Source organism: Amphiprion ocellaris, chromosome 4 (genome assembly GCF_022539595.1).
Source record: "Amphiprion ocellaris isolate individual 3 ecotype Okinawa chromosome 4, ASM2253959v1, whole genome shotgun sequence".
Classification (NCBI taxonomy): Eukaryota; Metazoa; Chordata; class Actinopteri; family Pomacentridae; genus Amphiprion; species Amphiprion ocellaris.
Genome location: NC_072769.1, coordinates 8,796,778 through 8,821,756, shown reverse-complemented (window position 1 = coordinate 8,821,756; position 24,979 = coordinate 8,796,778). Strand labels below are relative to the sequence as shown.

The 24,979-nt window shown below is 41.7% G+C and overlaps 3 protein-coding genes across 8 annotated transcripts in view; all 3 read left to right on the top strand.

Moving 5' to 3' along the window:
• The first annotated feature begins 15,363 nt into the window (after positions 1 to 15,363).
• Positions 15,364 to 17,788, top strand: LOC111583513 (homeobox protein MSH-C-like). Its single transcript, XM_023292658.3, has 2 exons — positions 15,364 to 15,884; positions 16,436 to 17,788. The coding sequence occupies exons 1-2, from the start codon at positions 15,464 to 15,466 to the stop codon at positions 16,846 to 16,848; spliced, it is 834 nt and encodes a 277-aa protein (XP_023148426.2). The 5' UTR covers positions 15,364 to 15,463; the 3' UTR covers positions 16,849 to 17,788.
• Positions 17,789 to 18,937: 1,149 nt separating this feature from the next.
• LOC111583510 (ATP synthase subunit d, mitochondrial-like) lies at positions 18,938 to 22,796 on the top strand. Its single transcript, XM_023292656.2, has 6 exons — positions 18,938 to 19,072; positions 20,702 to 20,832; positions 21,422 to 21,518; positions 22,099 to 22,170; positions 22,445 to 22,507; positions 22,613 to 22,796. The coding sequence occupies exons 1-6, from the start codon at positions 18,944 to 18,946 to the stop codon at positions 22,742 to 22,744; spliced, it is 624 nt and encodes a 207-aa protein (XP_023148424.2). The 5' UTR covers positions 18,938 to 18,943; the 3' UTR covers positions 22,745 to 22,796.
• A 692-nt stretch (positions 22,797 to 23,488) lies between these two features.
• pnpla6 (patatin-like phospholipase domain containing 6) overlaps positions 23,489 to 24,979 on the top strand; it is a 31,828-nt gene continuing 30,337 nt past the window's right edge. For all 6 annotated transcript variants that reach the window (XM_035958327.2, XM_023292644.3, XM_023292645.3 and 3 more), the window contains exon 1: positions 23,489 to 23,559. The gene's annotated coding sequence lies outside the window, so the exon portion shown is untranslated. The remainder of the gene's footprint in view (positions 23,560 to 24,979) is intronic.

The following is a 24,979-nucleotide window of genomic DNA, read 5'->3' as shown; positions in this document are numbered from 1 at the left end:
GAAAGACCTTTTCTCATAGTCTAGCACAGCATGATGAGTGTGCGAGCGCATTTTGACTTTTTTTTTTTTTTTTTTTTTTTTTTTACTGGACATCATTCTGTCTTGGAGAGCACACCATGACGATAGGTTTCCAAACCTTCTCAAATTTGATTACAGGTCTGCAAAAACCTCAAACAATGCCGTGGCAAGCATGTCACATACGGTCGCAAGCCAAAGTCCTTCTCTGCTTTATTTTTCCTTCTCTCCATTTTCTTTTCATCCTTATAATCTGAAGTTAAGAATAAAGATGTAAATCATGTGTTTTAACAGAAAACACGCAAAACAAATTTACAGAAAAGAGGAAAAAAAAGAGTTAAGCTGCTTTGGAGGAAAAACATTGATTCAGATTTATGTGTAATGTCAACAAAAAGAGTAAGCAGCATATTGTGGCTTTAATTTTGGGAAACGTTAGAGCAGCAGGAGCAAACCCATGTTTAGAAATGTTATAATCTTTTTGTGCATTTATAACTTAATATTTAGAAATCATTTGTAGGAAGGAAAGTGAGAAAAGAAAGACTGATGTCAGACATTCTTGTGCATTTCTCTCCACGTATCCTTTGTAAAAAAGAAATACAGAAGTCTTCTGTATCCCACTGCACAGTGTTGCTCCACAGTCTTTTCCCATCATCTGTAGAGTGTATTTTGCATTTACAATTTCTCATTTACAGGGATATTATTACCTCTCTGGCACGGAGCCCCGTTTTTGGAATCTGTCCCTTTAATGTTAAATCATGTGGACATTAAAGTCTTTCCTTGACTTACAAGACATGACATGTCTGGAAACATACAACCCAGGTCAAAGATGGAGCTCATTAAAGGATTGCACACGACCACAAATTCACTGAGCGAAAAGAGGATAAAGAGAAAAAATGTTTGGTTAAGTCAGACTTCAGTCAACTGGGGGGGAAGCTCGGCTTTGTAACTGGCCGCTGGAGATGAGAGACAAAGACAGTTTTGTGCAGACGGCTCGATGAGGCTCCCCTGTCTTACTCAGTTTATCACAGGAAAATTGTGTTTGTTATCAACAATGGCTTCTAACAAGCACCACAAGCAACGAGGGGATATGACTATGAGGAGATAAAACCGCAAAATAATGCACAGTGTACTTTCCTTCCTCTGATGTTAAATGAAGACCACGTTTTTTGAAAAGGTCAGATATGATTAAAAGCCGGTGCAGCTATGTGATCACAAACTATTTTCTGCTGCTCTAACTGATGGAATATTAACTGTTTTCTCGTTCTTTTAATCAAGAAAATCATCCTTTTTTCCCCCTCATGGCTTAGGTATTCATACTCTACCTTCAATCCCTGCTAAACAAACTAATCTAAAACACGCCAGAGAGCCAATGAGTCTCACCTACAGAGTACAAAGATGTCTCAAATTGACTTGTTTAGCATCTACAGCCAACAGTCAGCCGGGGATAATTACAGCTAACTATTTGTCTCATTAACTGCCGTTTGTATCCCATTAAACCAAGCCAGGGAGACACTTAATGACCCCACAGACGAGCAAATTACAGAGTTAATATTGCAAACTTTAATTAGACGTTACTAGCTGCCTTCAGATTTTGGAAAGTTATTTTAAAGTCTCCTTTTTCCCCAAAGAAATTCAACAGACAAGGCTTAGCTCCTCGAGACTACTTTACACATCCCATAACTGGTCAATAATCCCATTTGCTTCATTTGCAGAGTGTTTTTTCCCCCCCTCTTCTGAATTGCCCAACATCATGATGCAATTTGGGTTTTTAATCACCACTTTAGCAGTTACAACGCGGCTGTCCGATTTCCTGCAACAAAAGTGTGTAGTGCCATTAGTGCGAGTAATTCCACACAGCAGGCCTCCAGTTGTGGATGTGATCGGAGCAGAAGAAAACAACAAGCCTCACAATGGAAAACCTGAGCTAATGTCCTCGATCGTCCCACCTTGTTGTGGTTGTTTTCTCGGGCAATTACATTCTTTCAACATTATGGAAGCAGAAATACCCGCAGATGGGATATAATCCTTCAGCTCTGTTGTTCTCTGCAGTGTGTGTGTTTATGCGGACTGTTTTTCAGGTGTGTTTAGTGTTATACCATGTCATACTGAGATGTGTGTCCCTTAAGATTTGCCTAAATGGGTCTAGAGTAGCGCCGGGAAGTTATTGCAAGGTCAGTGGTGAGTCATGGAGCTGATGGCAGACCACTGGGGAGTGTGGTGCAGCGCTGGGATACTTTGCTACTGTGTCACTGTTACATTAAGAGACGTCAAGGTCTGACTTTTTAAGCACTTCTACAAAGAATCCCCTATTCTCTCACACAAGTCACTTTGTGGGCAGCCGCGCATCTGTAGTTAAGTGTATTTTTACATATACCCAGTGCCGTATGCCTGTTGGGTATGTAACACAAGCAGTCCTTACTTGATTTCTTTACTTTATTTCAAGCCAACGAATAGCATGGAACAAACCTGCTAGCAGGGTCCTCATTTCAGCAGCGCTCTTGCCCTGCTCTCCTTCCTGCTCACTCTGTCCTCGAGCGCCCTCAGGTGGTTAGGCGAGACACCACATATCCCCCTTAATTAAGCCACCATTATATCTATATGAACATTTTAGCTGTGAAGGTGAATGAATTACAAATGTTATTCGTAACTGGCATTAGTATTTAGAAATGAACTTAACTCATGCTCTAATGTTCATAAAATCAGTGAACCCTTCTTAAAGTCTGCATAAAGAACATGAATAAAGTAACAGTAACTTTGCAGTCTATAAGTTTCTAACATTATCCTGAGCAGTTAACTATTCGTTTTGTTCAACGCACAAAGTCTTTAGTCCACTCAGGCAATCGTCTGAGCCTGACTGGTCTGGTCGAGGGTGTAGGTGTCACTGGTGGTGTTGGTGGTGTGTTCACAAAGTCCAGTGGCGGTAGTTGACCATTACTACCCTTCTCCGGACATGAAGCAGGCGCAAGGTAAGATGCGTTCCAGGATCTTCCGTCTGACAGCAGGTAAGTATACTGTCCTTTTTGCTCCATTACTCTGAGTGGTTTGGAAAACTTGCTCTGGGTTTTAGGAATAATGCCAGGTTTTCTGACCCGGACATATGATCCACATTTGAAAGACACTGCTGTTGCTCCTCGCTTTCTATCCGTGTACTCTTTGCTCTTCTTTTGCATTTCACTCACTCTGCGAGCCACCTGTTCTGATGACTGTGTTTTATTGGTGGTCAGTGGACGTCCAGCCACGTTCAGTTTTGTGCGCATGGGTCGACCATGTAACAGTTCAGCAGGCGAACATTGGGTTGTAGAGTGAGGAGTTGCACGATAGACATGTAGAAATTCCCTCATAAACTCCTTCCAGGGTCTTCCTTCGAGCACGGCTGTCTGCAGAGTGTCTTTAAGGCTGCGATTGAAGCGCTCAATCTCACCATTAGCTCTCGGATAATAAACTGAAGATTTCCTGTGTATGATGCCTCTGTCACAGAGAAATGATTCAAACTCTTGGGACACGAACTGGGAACCATTGTCCGAGACTAGCTCCTTGGGGTCACCTTCCCTGCTGAAGACTGCAGATAAAAACTGGATAACAGTTCTTGAGGTAACCTGTGGGACAAAGGTTAGTTCTGGCCACTTACTGTAGTAGTCAATAAGTGTTATTGCAAAACGACAGTCTATAGGTGCTCTATCAAAAGGCCCCACCACATCAATGGCTACCTTTTCCCAAGCTCCATCTGGATATGGCACAGGTTGTAGAGGAGTATTGTGTGTGACTGCGGACTTGTCGTGTGACTGGCATGTAATACATGCTTTGATGGCTGCTTCGACTTGTACATCCATTTTTGGCCACCAATATGCTTCTCTGAGTCTCTGCTTAGTTCTCACAATACCCTGATGAGTGTCATGTGCCAGTGAAATCATTTTTGGTTGAAGACTGTCAGGTACCACTAGTCTGTGCGTGCCACGCACGATTAAGTCATTTTGTAGGGAAAGTTCATGTCGCAACTTGTGAAATGGTTGGATATCAGGCGTTAAGTTTTTTCCTGACTTTGGCCATTTGGAAGTAAGCAGTTCACGCAGTTTTGTCTGTACAGGACATGCAATACAAGCAGCTTTAAAAGCAGAGTCAGAAATGGCCGTCAATGTAGAGGTAAGTGCAACCTCTGTGTCCTCCTCTGAAGTTGGTTCTGAGCTTGGCAGTGGGAGTCGAGACAAACAGTCTGCAGTCACGTTTTCTCGTCCCGGTTTATACTGAATATCATAGTTGAATGATAACAGTCTAGAGGACCATCTGGCTATCCGCATACCTGCTCGTCCTTGTCCTTTTGATGCGAGAAGTGTGGTGAGAGGGCTGTGATCAGTACGTAATGTGAAATGTCTCCCCCACAAATACGTTCTCCATCTTTCCGTTGCCCACACACACCCCAGGGCCTCCTTTTCAACAGTAGAGTATTTCCTCTCCGCCTGGGTGAGTGTACGGGATGCAAAAGCAACTGATTTTTCTGATCCATCTTTATGAATCTGGGTGAGTACTGCTCCAAGTCCGTAATCTGATGCATCTGTAGTGACCAAAGTAGGTAGTTCTGGGTTAAACAGAGAAAGTGCAGGACTGTTCACTATGAGCTTTTTTACAGTCTCAAAACTCTCTTGGGCTTCTGGTGTCCATGTGAATGTGTCTGCTCCCCGTAACAGCGCTCGAAGTGGCTCGACAACAGCGGCATATCCTGGTATGAATTTAGAATACCAGGATGTGAGTCCAAGAAACGACCTCAACTTGGGCAGGTCTGTAGGAGGAGGAGCTTGAGAGACTGCAGTCACATGTGAGGCATCAGGCTGTAATCCTTTACCTGATACTGTGTGCCCTAAGAAAGATAGTTCTGTTTGCCTGAAGTTGCATTTTCTGTGATTTAGTTTAAGTCCAGCTTCATGTATACGACGAAGTACAACTGAGAGTCTTTTGTCATGCTCCTCAGTCGTTGTTCCCGAGACGATAATGTCATCAAGGTAGCATTGGACACCTGGTAAACCTTTGAGGATGGTGGACATCATCCGTTGAAAGCAGCTGGGCGCAGATGCCAGTCCGAATGGCACCCGCTTAAAACGGAATAAACCGTCATGTGTGATGAAAGTTGTTAAACTACGGCTGTCCTCGTGTAGTGGCATTTGATGGTACGCACTCTGAAGGTCCAATGTGGAAAACAGTGTTGCACCTCTCAGCTCTGCAAACATTTCCTCCATATGAGGTAATGGAAAGCCATCAATGACAACAGACTTATTTGGTTCTCTTAAGTCTACACAAAGTCTTGGCTCAGGTCTGTCTTTTCTTGTAGTGACTACTATGGGTGAAATCCATTCTGATGAGTCCACTGGTTCTATAACATCCTGGTCCACAAGTTTCTTTAGTTCTTTAGACACTGCTTCTCTCACAGAGAAAGGTAATCTGCGTAGTTTTTGTTGTACTGGTGGTACATCTGGTCGAACTTTAACTTTATGGACAAAAGCTTTGGCACATCCTATTTCTTCAGCTTTCACATTTGCTACTGTAGTTTTATTGGTATCAGTAGTGACTTTTCCTCCAGCGACTTGCATCTTTAGTACATTGAACAGGTTTCTGCCTAGGACTGCTGAACCTTTCTTAACAATGTAGAGTACAGTGTTTGCACTTAGGTCACCAAATGTCACATTAGCTTGTAGACAACCCTTCACAGGAATAGAATTTCCACCATAATCCTTCAATCTTAGTTTTGGTTCTGTGAGGGAGGATGCAGGGAAGTACTCAGTGACCATAGATTCTGGTAGGATGGATACTGCTGAGCCTGTGTCTAGTATTAGCTCAATATCCTGACTCTCAGATTCTGCAGTACTTACTTTAACTGTACACATTATGACATTAGAGCCTACACTATTCACATTCAAAATAGTCACTTCTGGGACAGCGTCAACCTCACTCACATGCTTGTTTCCTCGGCAAACTTTGGCGAAGTGCCCCTTCTTTTTGCAGGAATTGCAGTGTGCCTCTTTTGCAGCACATCCTTTGAAATTTGCAGTGTGTTGGGTTGAGCCACATCTGTAGCATGATTTCTGTAGTCCCGTTTGTGATATTTGTGGTGTAGGTTTTCCTCTTTTAAACTTTCTGTTTTGTTGTGGTCCTTGATGAACAGCTTGGACAGCGTTGTCTGTTGCTCCAGTGCACACAGTCATAGCTTTAGCTTCTGCCACCGCAGTTTCAATTTGGCGCGCAATGGTCAAAGCTTTGGCGAGTGTAAGGGGAACTTCCAGTAGTAGCCGCTCCCTGAGGCGGGCTGAATTAGTCTTTTCAATGATTTGGTCCCTTATCATCTCTTCTTCCATGTTCCCGAACTGACATGTTGTGACCAGTTCTTTCAAAGCGGCAACAAACTGATCCGTAGTTTCCCCCGGGCGCTGGCTACGTTGCCTGAAACGGTAGCGCTCCGCAACCACATTCACAGTTGGGGTGAAAAAGTCTGTGAGGGCCTGCAGTGCTGTGTCATATTTATCATCAGCTACTGTCAATGTATAAAAGAGTCTTTGTCCTTCTGCCCCCAGACAATGTATTAGTAGAGCTCTCTTACGTGCCTCCTTCAGATCAGCGTCTGACAGTGCTAGTAGGTAGTTTTCAAAAGTACGAATCCATGCTTTGAATGGGACCGGCGGTTCCCCGACATTTTGTAGAAAAGGGGCCGGCTGGCTCAGGTTCAGGGCCGTCATCCTCGTCGCCAATATGTTGGGTATGTAACACAAGCAGTCCTTACTTGATTTCTTTACTTTATTTCAAGCCAACGAATAGCATGGAACAAACCTGCTAGCAGGGTCCTCATTTCAGCAGCGCTCTTGCCCTGCTCTCCTTCCTGCTCACTCTGTCCTCGAGCGCCCTCAGGTGGTTAGGCGAGACACCACAATGCCCTGCAACACGGATGCTACCCTCACCGTCGCGGCCCGCTACACATTTCAGCCCCGACGCAAGAAGTCAAACAAGCAAAGCCACGCAGCAGGTTACATATTGAAAATCGTGCACTTACAGAGCCTAAAAACAAAACAGCGAGAATTCTTGTCCTGTTTTAAACTTTGTCTTATATAAACGTAGCCAGGGCTGGGGTGATATCTGATAAAATAGATCAGAATTACATTATTGGCTTTTATAGCCCACTGAAAACATAGCCCAAAGGTATGCTATTTGGCAGAGAGCAGCTCGTAATATGTCTAAGAATTGTTACCATCTGGCTTGACTGCAGGGAATGCTTCTCTCTTAAAAACCTCAAAGTCAAAATGATACAAGTAAAACGCAGCATTCATAACCAGGCTGGCTTTTTATGGATGCCTGTCCACATTGATTTGGCTCCACTGTGTCTTGAAGATAACTTGCGCTATTTAGAGGTAATCATTTCTCCTTCTAAAAGTGGGCTAGGCCTTCTCTGTGGTACTCAGTGTATAAGATTCATGTGACAATTCCTGCTTCAAGGAGGCGGAATTTGCTATTTTTGTTCTAAAAAGTGGACATCACTTTTTAGTAATCCTCTTAGTACCAACATGCTGTGAAGATAAGGAAAAGAACCGAGCACCAATACAGGCTTCCAAAAACAAAACCTTACAATACGCAACCCCTCTGCCTGGACAAGAAAATGCTATCCCCTGACATTTTAACCTTTTTTCCCTGAGCTACACCCTTCTAATCGCACTCCTGTACACAGTTTCAACCCTCCATTACCTTATTATGAGATTACAATGTCAATGTGGTCAGAATTGTGACAATTACAGTAAGTGGTGGAGTAATTTTCGGCATTAAATGGGGCCTTTGTGTGTTATGTTGCCGTATATTTCCGCGGCCTGTCATTGGTTGAAAGGAGGCGAGTCCCATACATTCTCATATGTACAATGAGGTGAGCAGGTATAAGGATGCATGTGTGTGTTTATGTACGGGAGCGTATACGTTACTCATTCATATTAGCAAACACACATGCAGAGTGGCACTGACAAGCTGCCGTGGAGCAGGAATGCATGTGAGTGTGTGCGTGAGGCCTGTGGCATATGAAACATGAGTCCCTGTTTAGCAGTGTGAACCGTGGGGGAGAGAGAAGGGGGGAGGCTGTTTTCTCAATGCCTCCTTGACCTGTCACTATTGATGATGTGTGCGCGGTTGGTGTATGCGTGTGCGTGTGAGTGTGTGAGCATCCAGCAGACATCTACGGGGGGAACAGCCATCCCTTCCTCCTCCTTCCCCCCCCCATCGCTGCCGATATCCTCTCATGCCACCCCCCCCTTCCCCACCTCTCAGCCTCCTCTCCTCCCCTCTCCTGGCGCCCTGGTATGAGAGAGAAAGCTGTTGTTAATAAAAAGTTTTCAAAGAATGGGATGAAAAGGGAGGTGAAATTGAGCGGCCCTGGCCGTATTATTTCTTCTCCGTATGGGAGCTGGCCTCTCGCGGTCTCTCCGACGCTCTCGGACCGGGAGGGGGTCGCTAGCTCGGTGACCATTACTGCCCCGGGGCCAAAGCAAATGATTTGCCTCTCTGAGGCTTCAAAGGGGAGCAATTACACTTAAGTAACCAAATGAATAGATAGCCCAGCTTGGCAGCAGTTTGGGGGAAACAGTGGAGGCCTTTGAGGGAAGAGGCACCACACCTTAGGAGTAATATGTAACAGCTCGCATCTCAGAGAGAGGAAAAAAAAAAGATGAAAAAAAATAAACAAGTAAATATTCTGCCACTGAATTCAGAAGACAGAAGGTGCTGAAACCTGCCCAAACCAAAACAACAACATCCTTCAGAGTGGCTCACCAACCAGGCCAATAGCTTTTAAAGTAATTGTGCCTTGCAGAAATAGAGACCTGACCATTGGCCACTTTGGCTAGAATGTCACATAAACGCATATTCACAGCAGCACCATATCATGGCAAATTTGGGAGAAATTTCATAAGAAAGTAGTTTTTGGTCGTCATTGTTCTTCAAGTGTGCTGTATGTATATCCACTGATTTGTTTTTGTAAATTGTTTATCTGAAAAAAGCCTCAGAAAAGGTCCAGTCTCTTTACCACAGGCACAGTGTGTTTTGCATGATGCTTGTTTGTTTATGGGTGTTGCAATTAGCATACAGGCAAACATCAGAGAGGCTTGTGTCCAAATGTGCCCGAAGAGACGACGCTAAAACAAGATATAAATCATCCGGATGCTGAATTGAACTGCGTGTGTTACACAATGAATAACATTAATTGCAATCTTGAGAGCCATGAATTGCAGTTGTGTGAGTGGCACACACATAAAGTCAGCCTCTCCCCACTGATAAAAGACTTGAAAAAAGGCCCTATTGAGTGAAGTGGAGACTGGGAGTTTGGTAGGGGAGCTCACCTGTGGAGAGGAGTCTATAGCTGCATAGAAGGCCCAACAGCTGCCAGGGTTGTAAGTCTAGGCACCTAGCAGAGCTGCAGAATGGGAAATGCAAGAAGCTCTTTCAATGCACTGCCACTTAGTAACAGAAGGCATGTGCCAAACTTGCAGAATGAGAATGAAAACTCCCCCTTCGGAGTTCACTAAATATCAGCAGAGACTCTCTTTTTATCCCCTCCCCTCTTCTCCCCCCTCCTCCCTTTCTCTTTTCTCCTTCTCCTTTAGTCTATTATAATTCCTCCATAAAAGAACAATGGTTGACTGAAAGACCCCCAAACCACAGAGATATACCAACAATCGGCAAGGAGAAGGAAAAAGGGGGGACTCGGCTGAAGTGTGGAAGCCATCAATTACTGAGGGCCTAAAGTTAACATCCCAGCAGGATATGTGCATTAGAATGCAGATATAAGCAGGCAGCAGATGCCAAGCGGAGCGGTCAAAAGAGCATCTCCAAGCTCATAGGAGGACATATGCAATGTGGGAGACTCTCGCCTCCGCTGCCTCGCCTTGGAATCTACAGAAGAATAGAAAATTAAATTGAATGATGATTGTAGTAGTGGCTCAAAAGGGGCCATTGTGTGGAACTAACTGGAATTATGGGTTTGAAATGTGACAAACAACTGACATCGCGCATAATGGATGCCAGTGCACATGGCTGTGGTGCAGTCTCAATAAATCTCACACATCAGCAGCGAGATCGTACCACTGCAACAAGTGGCCCTCCTTCCTGTGAGCTCCAGTCGAGTCGAAAACGCACCGTGATTCCTCCACATGCACTGCCCTAACAGGATTTTCCCCTCTCGCTGCATCTCTCTATTCTGGCTGCTCAGCAAGACTCAGCCCTCCAGGCTTCCTCGCACGGCTAATTTACAGTAGCCTGCAGGCTACCTTCACAGTCAGGACAGTGCAATTGTATTTTAAGGGTCATTAAGCAATAGCAGGGAAAAAAATGGGGGAGCTCTTACCCCCCATCTACTTTCCCGTCCACACTCTGTTCAGAGAGAAAAGAAGGGGAGACATAAAAGGTGGGATAAAGAAATGGAGTAAAATTATAGTTGTGAGGCTATATGAGGTTGTTTGTGTTTACTACATCAGTTTGTTTGGGAGCTGAGGAGGAGGAGGAGGAGGATGAGAGCCTGCACAGTCGCTGCTCTCAATCTGCTGAGAACCAATCCGGCTGCTCGGTAGCAGCTCTATTCAGGATCGACCCATGCTTGTTTATTTGAAAGAGATCCCGCTTTTTTAACTTCCCACCCTCTCCATTGTTCCACTTCTCATGGGGAGGACTTTGAAATTGTAATCTCAGGATATTCAAACACACACATTTGTTCTGACCTTTGGTGCCTGCAATAACATTATTACTCGGAGACAAGCGGTGCCGTGTGTATTCAGCAAGTTTTCACTCAAGAACTTTTTATTGACTTATAAAGATTTTTTATAATCAGGGGTTTTGGTAAGAGAGTGATAAACAAAATTGTCATTAAAATAATTAAAAGAAGGAATCTTAAATTAAATACAGAGAAAGATTAGCTTGTTTGAATAACCAAGAAAATTAGCACTGACTGCCAGAAAAGAGCTCCAAGGAATTTGCTTTTTTAGTGAATTTATAGAAGAACTGATAAAGCACAGATTTTTATTCTAACGCTTGTTTTTAAAAATCTTTTTCTGAAATTGCTGCCACTATTATGATTATGATTGACTGAGTTATTATGATGACTATTATGATTGTTATTTTCCAAAATGATAAAATGTGCTACATCTACAAATTAGACATCTTGCATTATGATTTGACTGCATGAGTTCAGCTATAAATAGTAAATGATCATCCCAGTTGTAGGCACTTAAAATTAATAAAATAAAATAAACCAAAATAAGAAAACTGGTTGAAGGAGTTAAATAATATTCACCCTGTTTAAATGTCAGCTAATGCTTTTTTTAAATTACGTGAACGAGAAAATATAAAATCGACCAAATTGCTGTAATTTATACAATAGTTACTGGTTTTGGCCTTGCTGGGATTTGAAGCCAGCAGTAAAAGAGAAAATTGATGCTGCTGCCTTGGTTTTCTTTTTCCTCAGATATACTGCATCACAGCTTTGGCTGCTAAGAGCGTATGAGATTGTGGTGACATTCTTCGGTTTGTGAATGAGACCACAGAGTAGCCACACAAAGTTCCTCGTCCCCAGTGCTCAACCTAACTCGCCCACTCGCATTGTCTCGAGACTTTCCTCAAGAATGTGGATTTCTATGGCCGATGGCAAGCCAGATGAAATTGCCGATGCATTGTCACCTCTTGCGGTTTTTCTCCTTAACAATCTCTATTGGCGATAGAGGTGAAGAGGAACCCTCTCAATGAAAATATCTGTTTTTGGAGATACTGTAGCGGTAGACAGTGCTAAAGATGTTGCTTAAAAGAATTTATCTAGTATCTGCATATGAAGAGACGTTATTTAAAAATTAAGTTCCCACCACTGCTGACGAAAGAGAGCAGCCCTGTCGTGTTTGAGTCAAAAAAAAAGGAGCAACCATAGAACCGCAGGACACTCCATCACCCTGATTGCTTTTTTACGGCCCCAAAAAGAAGCCATGATAAATGCAATTTGCTTCCTTTACTTTAGCACGGCAAGAATATTTCCCTCATTACCCAACGTTCAAACACGGGGCACTCCGATGCCACAAGAGGAAGTGGCTTTGGCAGAAAATGTCAAACCAACGTTTAAGTGCAGCATTGAAGCCAGTCTGATGTGGACTGGATCAACTTGTTAAGTCAAATGAAAGGTCAGAGATATTTTCCACTGCAGTGGGCAACACAAATAACTGCCACTTTAAGCTGCTGGTAAATACAGCGTGCCATGCTGGTCACCTTATGTGAGGAACAAATTGAAATGTAAAAGTTAAAATGTTACCTCTTGCTTCTTGCAGAAATGATGGCTACATTTCCCGACAGAATATTCCTCTCTTACATCTAACATCCACTTACTTGAGGTGGGGATCTCTGGCACAATATTTCACCCTTCACTTGCCAATTTTAGACGAGAAAAGTGTGAGTAAAGTGTTGCGATGTCGCTCAGAGTAGCTCTCGCTTGTCCCCATCGACGCTCTGTCATGTCAGCAAAGTGTCCATCCAGTTGAGGCCTGTAGCTGCAGGTCTTTGTGCTGCCTTTGACACATCTCACAGGGATTGGGTTCCACAGCCCACTCACTCCTCTAAATAATGTGTTTGTTTGTCAGAGGGCCTGTCTACAGTGGGGGAATTCACATAATGTTGATGGAAGACGAACATCAGCTCACCTGGAATCACAAAAGCTCAAGAAAACTCAAAAATTTGGCTTCCGAGTGCCTCTGAGCTAAAAATGTGCCACCTCAGAATCTTCTTTAAAGCCTAAAAGTCCTTTTTTTTTACATAGCTTACTGTGCCACCACTTTGCCCTTTTGCACTTTCTGGTTTCATCGAAGCATGAGTGTACTGGAAATGGCCTTGCACTTGCATGTGAAAAAAAAAGTTTTCATTTCTGGTGCCAGCTGAGGGGAAAGTGCTTCCCATCGCGCTCGCATCGACCTTGAAGAGCAGATCTGCTTTCAAACTCACTAACACCTTCTGACACAGTTCACTCGCCTGCATGCTGTTACAGAAATGTCTTTTGTGGCAGGGGAGAGGGAGGCCCAGAGCTAAATACACTGCACCAAAACACCAGGGGAGGAGAGGTAATTGTGCTTCTCGTGTAGATTTATCTCTGGGTGTACCTGTATCAGATGAATCTCTGTATGAGTCCGTGCACTCTGCAGCCCCGGCTCTCATCCCCTTCTTGCACGGCAGCATGGAGATGAGATAGAGTAAAGGGGTGCACATTCATTGGGGTTTAAACACAAACCAGCTGGGTGACGAGAGGCGTGTGAGGAGACAGAGGGCCAGTTTTGTCAGATAGGAAATGAAGGAGCGGACTCAACATCAGGATTTACTCAAGTCAAATCATCAACCAAAAAAAGTCATGCCTCTTACCTGATGAGAGGTAAATTGCTCTTTGCACCTGAGGGCTTTTGAGAGGGCCAAACATCAGTGATCTCAATAAAGAATTTTGTCAATCACACACTGTTTGTCCTCCAGTTGCATGACAGTCATGCTCAGTCATATGAGGTACAGCTGTAAAACACAACCAATTATGTATGGTTCCTTAACAAGGCAAGTCTAATAGATGAATTATTAATGGTTTCACCCAGTTAGGTGATTAATAGTGAAGGGGGCTAGTAAAGTAATTTGATGGAAAAATTCTCAGTCCATCTTGTCACTAATCCGCCTCTTGTGTATCTGATAGCGTTGATGACTGTGGAGTTCTCAGTGGGGTCTTGTGTTGGGTTGGAGGCCGCAGTGTGTCGCTGACACATTTAATGAGATCTCAGCTTGTTGAGAGAGAACAATTCAGATGATAAACTTTCTTAAATTCGAGGAAGTTTTGCATCTCCTGTTGCAAAATTGTAAGCGTCCCACAAGGAGATAGATACACGTATATTTGCTCAACTATATGTATAATTTGGGTGTTTTGTGCTCTGAGTGCTTTAGTTGCAAAACAAATCTCTAAAGTGAGATTTATCATATAGCTAACTGTCTAAATGTCTAGTTAACGCTGCCTATGTGCTCATTCAACTGTAATAGTTCTAATGATGTAATAACTGTGATAAAATGAGATCTTTATGCAACTATTTTTGACACTTTAACACAAAACGTGCAGGACATTTACTTGGAAGAGACTGGTTTTTAAACTGTGGTTGACACTAAATCAAAGAATCTACACGCTGACTGACTTTATGAACTTTCATAAAGTCGCAAATTGTCAGAAAAGTGACCTCTAGTCATTCCAGCAGCTCATCATCAAGTGCTGCATAATAATGGCATATCTGGAGAAAAAAAAATCCCTTGATTATTTACAATTAACATGATTACATTAAATTACCTTTACCTTTAAAAAAAATGTCCTGCTCTTTTTCTGAATCCAGAACAGTATGATGTGACGTTATTGCTGCTGCAGATGTTACAATCACACAATAAAATACGTCCACATGAACTAAATTAAACGTCATCAGCTTTAACCGTACACATGAAACAGTTAACTGTCAGCGCCTGCTTCCTCCTTCCAGCTTCTACGCTGCGGACTATGAAATATTCGGAGGACAATTGGTTAAGTGGAGTTAACCGTTGCCATTTCTCCCCGAGGTATCTTCCTTTTTGATCCTGCCGAGCCTGGCGCCTTGCAAAACACAACTTGTCTGGCTTATTAAATAGTATGACCTGGAGAAAAGAAAAACGCCTGTTGCTTCTCCGCTGAGGCCATTGTGAAGGAGAAGAGCTCATGACAGGCCTTAAATTGCTGTGACGCTGTGTGACCAACAGTCATACCTAATCAATTTCTATCCTGACTGCGCACGTTTTCTTATCGGATGCGATTTTCTTTATAGCTGATTTGCTCGTTTGATTCTATATTCATTTATTTCCTTTTACTTCTACTGTTTATTTACTTACAGATGCAGTTCCCCGTGTTGAATTTCATTATCCGGATTAACGATTTTTAAAATCTTTCTCACATCTCCTCTAAAAGTATTAATTTGGTATTTGCATGTAACTCCTCAGCTACTGCTCAGCTTTACAGTAGGACAGCAACTCACGGGACAGAACCGATGGAAGTGCCCTGCTAATGGATGTAAATGGTCAAGAGAGTCCTCCCCACTGGTTAATTGCGCTAAAATTGGTCTAAGCTACTTTGTGAGAGCCATCAATGGCCCCGCACCGCATGGGGTCTGTATGATTAACGTCTCCTTCCTTTCAAAGGCCTCTTGATGTTCCCTTGGAAGGCAGCGGGCCAATCAAAACCACACCAGGAGACGTCACGGGACCAACTCCAGGAGCTGATTGGTGGGAGCAGGTAGCGAGAACAGCCTCTGCCCTTTTATAGACGATCCCTTCCAGCGCGTAAAAGCTACTGGGCACCGCTGACAGCGCAGAGACGCACATTGGACACTGTACACCTCAGCCACACGATTCCTCTGAACGGGCCACACGGAGGTGCATGGCCCCATCCCCTTGTATCAGGATGAATCCTGTGCAGGGGTCGCCGTCCCAAGACGCCAAACAGCTTCATCAAAAGGAAGAGACGGATACGGAAGGCGAGGAGCTTCAGCCCAAAGACATGACAACTGAGAAAGGATACAAACTCCAGCGGAGCAGCCTCCCGTTTAGCGTCGAGTCGCTGATTTCCAAGAAGACCACCTGTCGGACTTCTTACTCTCCCGCAGATTTAACTGTGGTGCTGCCGAAGCCCGTGGCCGGGCAGGGCGCACAGTTCTCTCCAAGGACTTTTTACGCGGAGAGGAAGGCTTCCGCGGAGAGCTCGCAGGGTGTTTCCAGTAACTCCAGTGAGGACAGTCCGCAGTTTTGTGAGAAAGATCAGAGCACTTGGTTCCAGACGTCCTCCTTTTCTACACCTCCTCGTAAGTCCGTCCCTCCGCTGTTATCAGACACAAGAATACACTGATTTATTAGTTGTACTCGAGGCTAAAATAATATAAAGTTCAACTACAACTGAAGTTCACTGTAATATCATTTTTATCGTATAGCGTCATAGACTGTGCGTACAATTGCTGTTTCTTACAATGAGTCCTGTGCCACTTTGTCCTGTGCCACTTATTTGGTTGTTGACTTTACTCTTTGTCATATTTGTTGTTGTATTTTTATATATGTCTTAATATATTTATACGGAACTAATATGTAGAAGCTGAAATTTAAAAGCTGTGGATAATACGCAATTAAACGTTCAAACTTGTATCTGCAGGACGCAATGTGATGTCTGTGATGCAGCTAGACACAGAAGGTCAATTTGTCAACAAAAAAATATTAAAACCTATTTATTGACGTGTGTTTGCCTGCGTTTAGTTTCTGTTTGCTCGCCAAAGCTCATGTGTTCACCTGCTGTGATAATCCTCAGCTGAAGCTTCAATCTAATCTAACAAATGTTGTTTTCTTTGCAATCTTTCTGTAACAGGGAGCTCAAGTCCAACTCAGTGTACTTTAAGGAAACACAAAAACAACAGAAAACCTCGCACGCCCTTCACTACCTCCCAGCTGCTGGCGCTGGAACGCAAGTTTCGCCAGAAGCAGTACCTCTCCATCGCCGAGAGAGCCGAGTTCTCCAACTCGCTCAACCTGACGGAGACTCAGGTCAAAATATGGTTTCAAAACAGGAGGGCCAAAGCCAAGAGACTGCAGGAGGCCGAGCTGGAAAAGTTTAAACTGGCCTCCAAACCCGTCCTGCCCGCCTTCGCGCTGCCTTTCCCCCTCGGAGCGCACATGGGCTCCCCAACGTGGGGCCAGTCGAACGCGTTCCCGAGGCCCGGTCTGCCGGTCCCAGGACTGTTCAGTGGACCCGTCACTTATGGGATGTACTATTTGTCTTAGTATTCCTGTACGTGCATGTGCGTGTGTGTGTGAGAGAGACTCAGACCATGGTTGCAATACACTTATGAATGAGGATGGCGCGTCTTGTGGCCCATATCTCGGAAAAATAAACATCTTTATTTTCACTTTGGAATTCTTGATTTTTCTCAAAACTCCAATGTGAAGATAAAATTTCCTCTGAACTCTGAACTCCGAAACTGAAGTAATTTAAACACGTGCCTTCACATTATACTGTATAAATGTGTGCGTAATCCAAGTCCGCTCACTTGCTCTCCTCATTTCTGTCCAATTCTGTGGATTGTGGATTCACAGGCATAAATTACTTCTCCAGAAGTAAATATCAGGTTTTAAATGGCATGCCTTAAACTCTCCATTCTGGTCCATTCACAGTCCACACACACTGGACATTTAAAAGTGTCCGGGCATGAAGGCAATAATCCACTGAAGCGGAGGAAGGATCCTTAAAAGCAACAGAAAAGTACTTAATCGGTGCCTTAAGACCACGCAGTGTCTTTATTATCACTTGAAGTATTTCTCTTCATCCGGCTTTGACTGTTTTCTGTAATTCTCGGGTAAAAAAAAAAAATGCAGTTTCCCTGCGTTATTAATGTTTCCTCACAGCAGTTCGATTTCTATATTTTGTAAAAAGGGGACAAAATTATATTTTAGAATAATACATGTATTAGCGTTTTTTTGTTTTATTTTTTACTCTCACAACGTGGCCTTTAAGGGAGTGGTATTAGATATTTTTGAGGAATTTTGCTGTAAATGTAAATAAAATGTTTAGTGTTCACAAAAGCCTGCAGCCTCTGAAGAGCAGGAAAAGTGGTATTTATTGAATATCTTTGTATCTGTACTGTGTACATACATCAATCTATCTAAATGTTCAGTTACTTGTAAAAACTGATTTTAGTAAATAAACATTATACAAGACCTGAAAGTGGCTGACTCTTTGTATAACCTTTTCTCACTGTTTTTCCATTTTTTTATATAATAATCTCTTACAGTTTGGCCTTATGTATTATTAGTTTGCACAGATTGATTGTGGTATTATTTACAGCAAAAAAAAAAACTGTATTAAAGGTTGCCCATCCAGATAATATTAGATTATTGTTTTTTTTTTCTTGTGTATTTGCATGACAAACATTAATTTGCCAAAAACCTCACAGCCTGACCTACATTTCCTACTTAATTGTTAGGATCTAATTTGAGAATTGCTAAATAATACTGTGTTTTTTCCAGTCTGGTGCCTTTTGCTTCACCTACTTTCATTAAAATATATAATCTGTGGTATGAATTACGTATTTAACACTCTGAAGGGAAATTTTCAGGTATGTCTCAACTGGAACCTAATATTCAACCCACAATTCTGTTCAACTCTTAGCTCTTCCTGCTTGTCTTCTTGGGACAGTTCACATTAATTTTTTACATCATTCTTTTAAAAATTAAATGAAAAACACATTTTATCCAACTTATTTTGTCATTTAACAAATTTAACAGACAGCGCAAATATTTATAAATAGTGCAACACGAACACATGCCAACACACATGCACACCTCTCAGGTAAAATATGAAACAATTTCACAATTAATTTATTAATTTATTTAAAATAACGTTCATGTAATGTACTTGTGAGATCATTTGCATCCTTGCATTTCTGTGTTTCAGTTAAGCAGCATAAATATTGTAAGAGGAACACAAATTACCTGCTTCATTATGCTGCAGAAAATAACCTTTTAATGGCAATTCCTATTTTGGAAAGTGGTGCGTTTTGTTTATTTGCAATTATTGCCGGTTGTTCCGCACTTTAAATTTGCATTGTACGCGAATTATATCAAGATAAGCAAATGCTTAAATCAAAATTGTCTTATTTTTAAAAGAATAATAGTAACGCTCCAGTTTTCTTTCAATTTTTACATTTCTTCATGTTATTCCACCTCCAATTAAAGCAACCCGGTGTCTTCATCTTCAGTAAAATCCCGTGACTTTTGGTTGGTGGAATTTAGTAAAACCTATAGCCTATTTGGTTTTTATTTACCATTAAAGCACTGAGATGCAGATATCGACCCACAGAGCTGAACTGCGGAGCTTTCGATGAATGAACGCCGGCAGTGTGAATCTTCGGGTTGGCCGGCAGGTGGCGGTGGCGCCTCTGTGCTGCTACTGCTAAGAAAGAAGAAGAAGAACTTCCTCCGTCCTGTCACAGACGACTCTTGCAGCGAGGTGAGTACAGCAGCACACCGGGTTATTGAATGAAAGAAACTCTCCTGAAAATACTGTGTTAAATACTAATTTGTTGAGCCGACACATGTGTCATTTTCCACAACATGCCAAAGTGAATTTAGCTGTTGGCTCCGTGTTTCGTGAAAATAGCGGCGTCAGAGAATTCTCTGACCTTGGCTAGCAGGCTAACAGAGCTAGCTAACGTTAGCTAGTCCTGCAGCGGTCTGAAGTTGGAACAAAATGTCAAGGACGGTGTTATTGATGGCTTTCAGACAATTCTTTATTTTATTAGCCTTATTAACGATCCTTAAATGCTTTATCTTTTAGCATATGCGTTTAGAAGGCCTTTATTGGCACTCTGTGTAAAGTGACAGCACTAGCTTGATTTCTGCCTGCGTTATTTATCACTGTGGTTTAACCTAAATGTGTTATTTTCTCATCATGACACAGAAATCCTGTGATAAGGCATCAAAAATGAACTTGACTTGAGGCAGTGCGTTATGATTGACATTTGAGTGCACAGAAACCTGGAGATGACCGTGTTTTTGATTGTGTCTAAGCCCAAAGTGGACTTCATTTAGTGAATAAAGAGTATTCCCAGGTTTCAGCACCATGCAAATGTCCTTTCGTGCAAGTCTGTATATTTAACATAAAAAACACAGTGTATATCCAAAGGTCAACCGGAGTGGCTACACATACATATGTGGTCGTGGAAACAATAGTTGCATTTTCTTTGACCACATAAGATCAATTTCCAATTTAAGTATGAAGGCTAATTGAACGGCACTGTAAGAATAAACAACAGCATCTAGAATCATCATGAAGGTAAAAAGACAGCTCCCTGTATACCGAGTGTTTGTGCTGGTTTAATCTTGGTAAAAATGGTTGACATAAAAATCTTGTAAGCTAACTCAATAAGCAAGCAAGTGAAGTTAGAGTGAGTTCTGTTTTGCTTGCGTGAAAACAATTTGTGCCTAATATGTTTTTTTTGGTAAAGAAGTTAAACTACCCAGCTCGAAATTAATTACGTTATGTTTGTGCCTCCTGTGCTAATAATTTTATATTTTAAAAGTTTTTTTATTGCATATATATATCTATATATATATGCAATAAATAAACTTTTAAAATATAGAATTATTAGCACATATATATGTATGTATATATATGTATGTATGTGTATATAAATGTGTGTGTGCACATATATGTGTATGTATGTGTGTGTGTGTATATATATATATATATATATATATATATATATATACACACACACAAACAAAAAGTTTGCTCAGTGGAGGTTTAAGTTTGCAAATCATACTGCTTTAAGTTGCCCCAGGATGGGTAGAGTAGGCAACTAAACTAAATGGCAGCTATACTGGGTGTTTAGTTGTGATGCCACATATCATGCTTGATAGTACACACCATAAATTTGTCACTTTCAGCTGTTTTATGAAATTATCCATCTACTGTCAAACTGAACATACATCATCCTATAGAGTGAAACTCAAAGAAATTAAATGAGGTAACATTGACCAAGACACATTTTTGATTTGAGGGTTTCTCTACAAAAACCTTTTCACCTTTGTGCCCAAGGGTTCATTTGGACTAAAGAAGATTTCCTTCTATTTTCAGACAGTGAAGATGGCAGGCCGTCGTGTAGCCCTGAAGGCCATTGACTGGGTGGCTTTTGCCGAACGGGTTCCACCCAACCAGCGTGGCATGTTCAACGCACTGAAGACCCGCAGTGATGCCATCGCTGCCAAGTATGTTACACACGCCCTGCATTGTTTAGAAGTGAATGGTTGGCATTGGTCATATTCAGTTATATTGTGAAAACTGATTTTCCTGTTTCCTTTTGTGTCAAGTCGACAAATAGTGCTTTTACATATCAAGAGTTTATAGTGGAGGATGTGTTTTGTTGCTGATTAACAAAACAACATTGACCTGATGTTTTACAGTAGTGTGATATGAATTTTGTATGTGCAATGAGAGAATGACACATGTGGGATACAAAGCCAATGTGTCCACTGTTTTCCTGGCTGAGAAGGTTTACAAGATGCTGGAAGGACAGTCAGACTTAAATGCACAAACAAGTGTTTGCACACATCCTGTTTTTATTCACAATGTGCAGCACTTCTTTGTATTTAGATTTTCTTTTCTGACATATCAGGGCTGTAGTCAGCATTTAATTACTTCAAGATTTTTCCTTTCACACAATCACCTACCTACATAGCCAATTTCCTCACTCTTGATGAATTTTTGTATTCATATATTTGTTTAGTGTACATCTTTTGTTTGCCCATTGTACCTCCATTGCCATCTGTCAGCTTGAATTTTCTATCTTTCCACCAGACTGAACTCCCTGCCAGAGACTCCTGCAGCCATCGACTGGAGTTACTACAAGAGCGCAGTGGCCAAAGCTGGGATGGTTGATGAGTTTGAGAAGAAGGTGAGCTTTACTCAACAGGTCATGAGGCCTAAGTATGCTTCTGATTAGGCATGTGTGAGAATCCTTGTTTTGACATAGCAAATCTCTCCTGGAGTTGTATGTAAATGCTGTAACTTAACAGATGTAGCGGACAAATGTTAGTTTGTCACTCTTAGAAGTATGTTTTTGTCAGAAAATTTGTGCATGAAGATAAACGTCATTGCAGCTCCTCAAAAGTTAAGCCAAAATATCTGGCTTATGGGCAACTGCCACTATGCCCTGCTGACATGATTTATAAGCATAGTTTGCACAATATTAACTTAGAGAACAAAAAGATGCATCTGTCCCCCTCTTTTGTACAATGGGAGGAAGTGGTGATGCTTTGTCCATCTTTTTATGCAGTCTGTGGTCTGAACACTTCTGAGAATTACTGTGCTACTGAATAGCACATAGCAAGTAAACCATAGCTTAAATTGCCTTGTTGTGAGTCTGCAAGATTATGCCTTCCTTTTAGCAGGTGGATGTTCAGTTGAGTCATAATTTTATAATTTTGCTGATTTTTATTACAGTGGTAACACATTAATGTTCGTCCTACACACAGTTCAAAGCACTGCAGATCCCTGAACCCGTTGACACACAGACAAGCGCCATCACTGCCCAGGAGGCTGAGGCTGTAAGTAGTTACACCAAAAACATCATGTACTGCGTGCATTTTAGCTTGAACTTTGGCAACTGAACTTATGCTGACATTTTAGAAATGTTTTAGCATTTTAGCAACACTTGGAATGTTGAAACAAGATTTCACAATCACATTGAATGTGTAGTTTTTCTAACTATGGGGGAATTTTGATACCGATCCCCCATCTGGAATTAAGCAGACTGCAGAGATTAGATATGCAGCTATTGTTTCACTTTTTCAGATGTATGATATCACTTTTCTCTAACAGAACAAAAGTGCATCAGCCTACATTGAAGGATCAAAGGCCCGCATTGCTCAGTATGAAAAGGAGGTGAGACACAAGTTGTATTTGTTGCTTAAACACCAAATAAACATCTTGAGGGAATTTGTAAACATGCTACTATTTTTCTAACTTTTCTGCTTTGCGTGTTCACAGCTGGATAAGTTTAAGAACATGATCCCCTTCGATCAGATGACCATCGAGGACCTCAACGACACCTTCCCTGAGACCAAGCTGGACAAGGTCAAACACCCTTACTGGCCTCACAAGCCCATTGCGGATCTGTAAACCTGTTTCTGGACACTCACCTCACAATAAAGACTATGTATTTTAAAGAGAACTGTTTGACTTCATTATTTTATACATGTGTGAAAGGAATATTGCAGCAGAGTTGCTTAATAGTAGTTTGTGAAGTTATAGGTCGCGCCCACAAGGAGGCATTGTTGCTCTAATTTTAATTCAACCAAAAGGTTTAAACAATAGTTTTCTAACATGCTGTTACGCCTTACAACGTTGCCATTAATCGTCGTTTCTTTTTGATTAATGACATTACCTTTAAGTGCTGACCGAGGCTAATGCTTCTGTAGATATAAAATCAAACCTGTAAGACCTGAAACGTTTTCTGTTTCAGGTAGTGGCTGATTCAAGATACAGTTGAGTTTAAATGTAAAGTATGTAAATGACAGAATTGTCGTAATCTCATCATTAAAATTAGTAATAAGGCTTCAATGGTGCATTAACATATTGCTCACGTATTTACTCATCTCAAAGTTACTGCAGTGTGCAGACGCTTTACGGTCCTGTGTCGAAGTCCAATTACAGGTTAACTTAATGTCAATCATTCGTAATGTTGCCCAATCATGGATCGCCTTGTTGTTTCGTTCAACGCTGATTGGACGCCGGGTATTTATTTACATAGAAATGGGCGGGACATCGAGGCTTCACCCCAGCATCGGATTTTAATTGGTCCAGCTTTACAGAATTTCATTTGTTGATTGGTCAGAGTTCTTGTGGAAGTAAATCAGGAGGGGCTTCACGGAAGATGATTTCCGTTGTATTTTACATGACAGTCAGCGGCTATTGACGGTAGTCCATCAGCTCAGGTAAATGGCCCTTTTTAATAACCCAATCTATAATTTGATGACTTGTCGTTAGTGTATATTTTAGCACACGGCTGTGAAAGAGTTTTCCTCTGGTGTCGGTGAGAAACCGGAGGTGAAAACAGGAGCTATCTGCTCAAGTGTGTCAATAACCGTTAGGGCTGTTGTCAGATTGCTCGTGTGGAGGTCAAAAAGGGAGGGCAGAAAACATTCGGAACTCGTTTTCACTGTTGCATTTCTGATATTTAAAAGTTGTGTTACTTGCATGTCCGTGACAGTGACCACAGTAAATCGCTGTTAGTAGCATCGACAGCTAGCTAGCCAGTGACACTGTTAGCCTTCAGATTACGGTATAGATGGGAGAGTCAGTCAGGTGCCCTCTGCTCCGAAAGATGGAAAGATGTTCATTTTGACGTTCTTACTTCATTAAACTTTAAGAAACATTTAGCATTTGTGGCGATTTTCATATATTAGTTACATTCGACAAGCTCATTGTCTTTAGTATAATCAACGAGGCCTAACTGTTATTTTATCTATTCAGCCACTACTGTATAGGTTTCATATGACGGTACACTACTGCGACAAAAAAAAAAAACAAACTACACTCTACTGGTGTCAACTAGCTAGTTAAATGTCGAACGAGCTTACTGAAAGAAAACATGGTTTTCTCGTATTCTGCTAATAGCATTCACACCGGCCTAGTTTGTTTACAACAAACAATTCTGCCAAGGGATTCACCAGAGGTCAGTAAGCCAACGCCTGTGTGGGTGCAAATTATGCAAAACTATTTTGGCTGGAGGGAAATATGAGCTGATGTCGTCCTCAGAGTTCACCTTGGTCACTACTTTGCTGCTGTTTGTGTCAGGGCTATTGGAATATTTATTATATTTTAGGTTCCCATTTGTGCAAACCTTAAAACCCCATCATTTTTTTTTTTTTTTGTAAAGGCGTAGTGTGAGGTGAAATTTAAAAGCTTGGCTTGTCTACCAGGTTTAAAGGTGACAGACCCGCTTGTGTGTATATATATATGTACATATATATAAACACATAATTTATACATAAAAGAATGTGAGATATTAACTGAATTCTGTACCTGAGCCGGAACCAATTCAGCGTACTCAATTCTATATATGAAATAGATTAATGAAGAATATTTTTTCTTTATATTCAACTATATAGTCTGGAGTAGCCCATGGCGAAATGTCTCCTGTCTTCCTTACATAGTCTACTCCATGAAGCCAGCTAAAAAATTCATGCTACAAATTGGTTTCCACCCATTATTTAACCAATACTTCATTTTCATGTGCAATATTTCATTATTATTTTCTTCACTACTGCAGCAGTATTGCCACTTTTACTTGCAGCTCAGTTCAATTAAAGTTTTTAATCATCTATAGTATTTATGTCTTAATACTTTTCTATG

Bases quoted from the DNA above. Each gene is read 5' to 3' on its own strand.
- LOC111583510 (XM_023292656.2), top strand. From the start codon at position 18,944: ATGAATGAACGCCGGCAGTGTGAATCTTCGGGTTGGCCGGCAGGTGGC. The intron at 22,171-22,444 runs GTAAGTAGTTAC...TTTCTCTAACAG, and splicing joins CTGCCCAGGAGGCTGAGGCT to AACAAAAGTGCATCAGCCTA. The intron at 22,508-22,612 runs GTGAGACACAAG...GCGTGTTCACAG, and splicing joins TTGCTCAGTATGAAAAGGAG to CTGGATAAGTTTAAGAACAT.
- LOC111583513 (XM_023292658.3), top strand. From the start codon at position 15,464: ATGGCCCCATCCCCTTGTATCAGGATGAATCCTGTGCAGGGGTCGCCG. The intron at 15,885-16,435 runs GTAAGTCCGTCC...TTTCTGTAACAG, and splicing joins CTCCTTTTCTACACCTCCTC to GGAGCTCAAGTCCAACTCAG.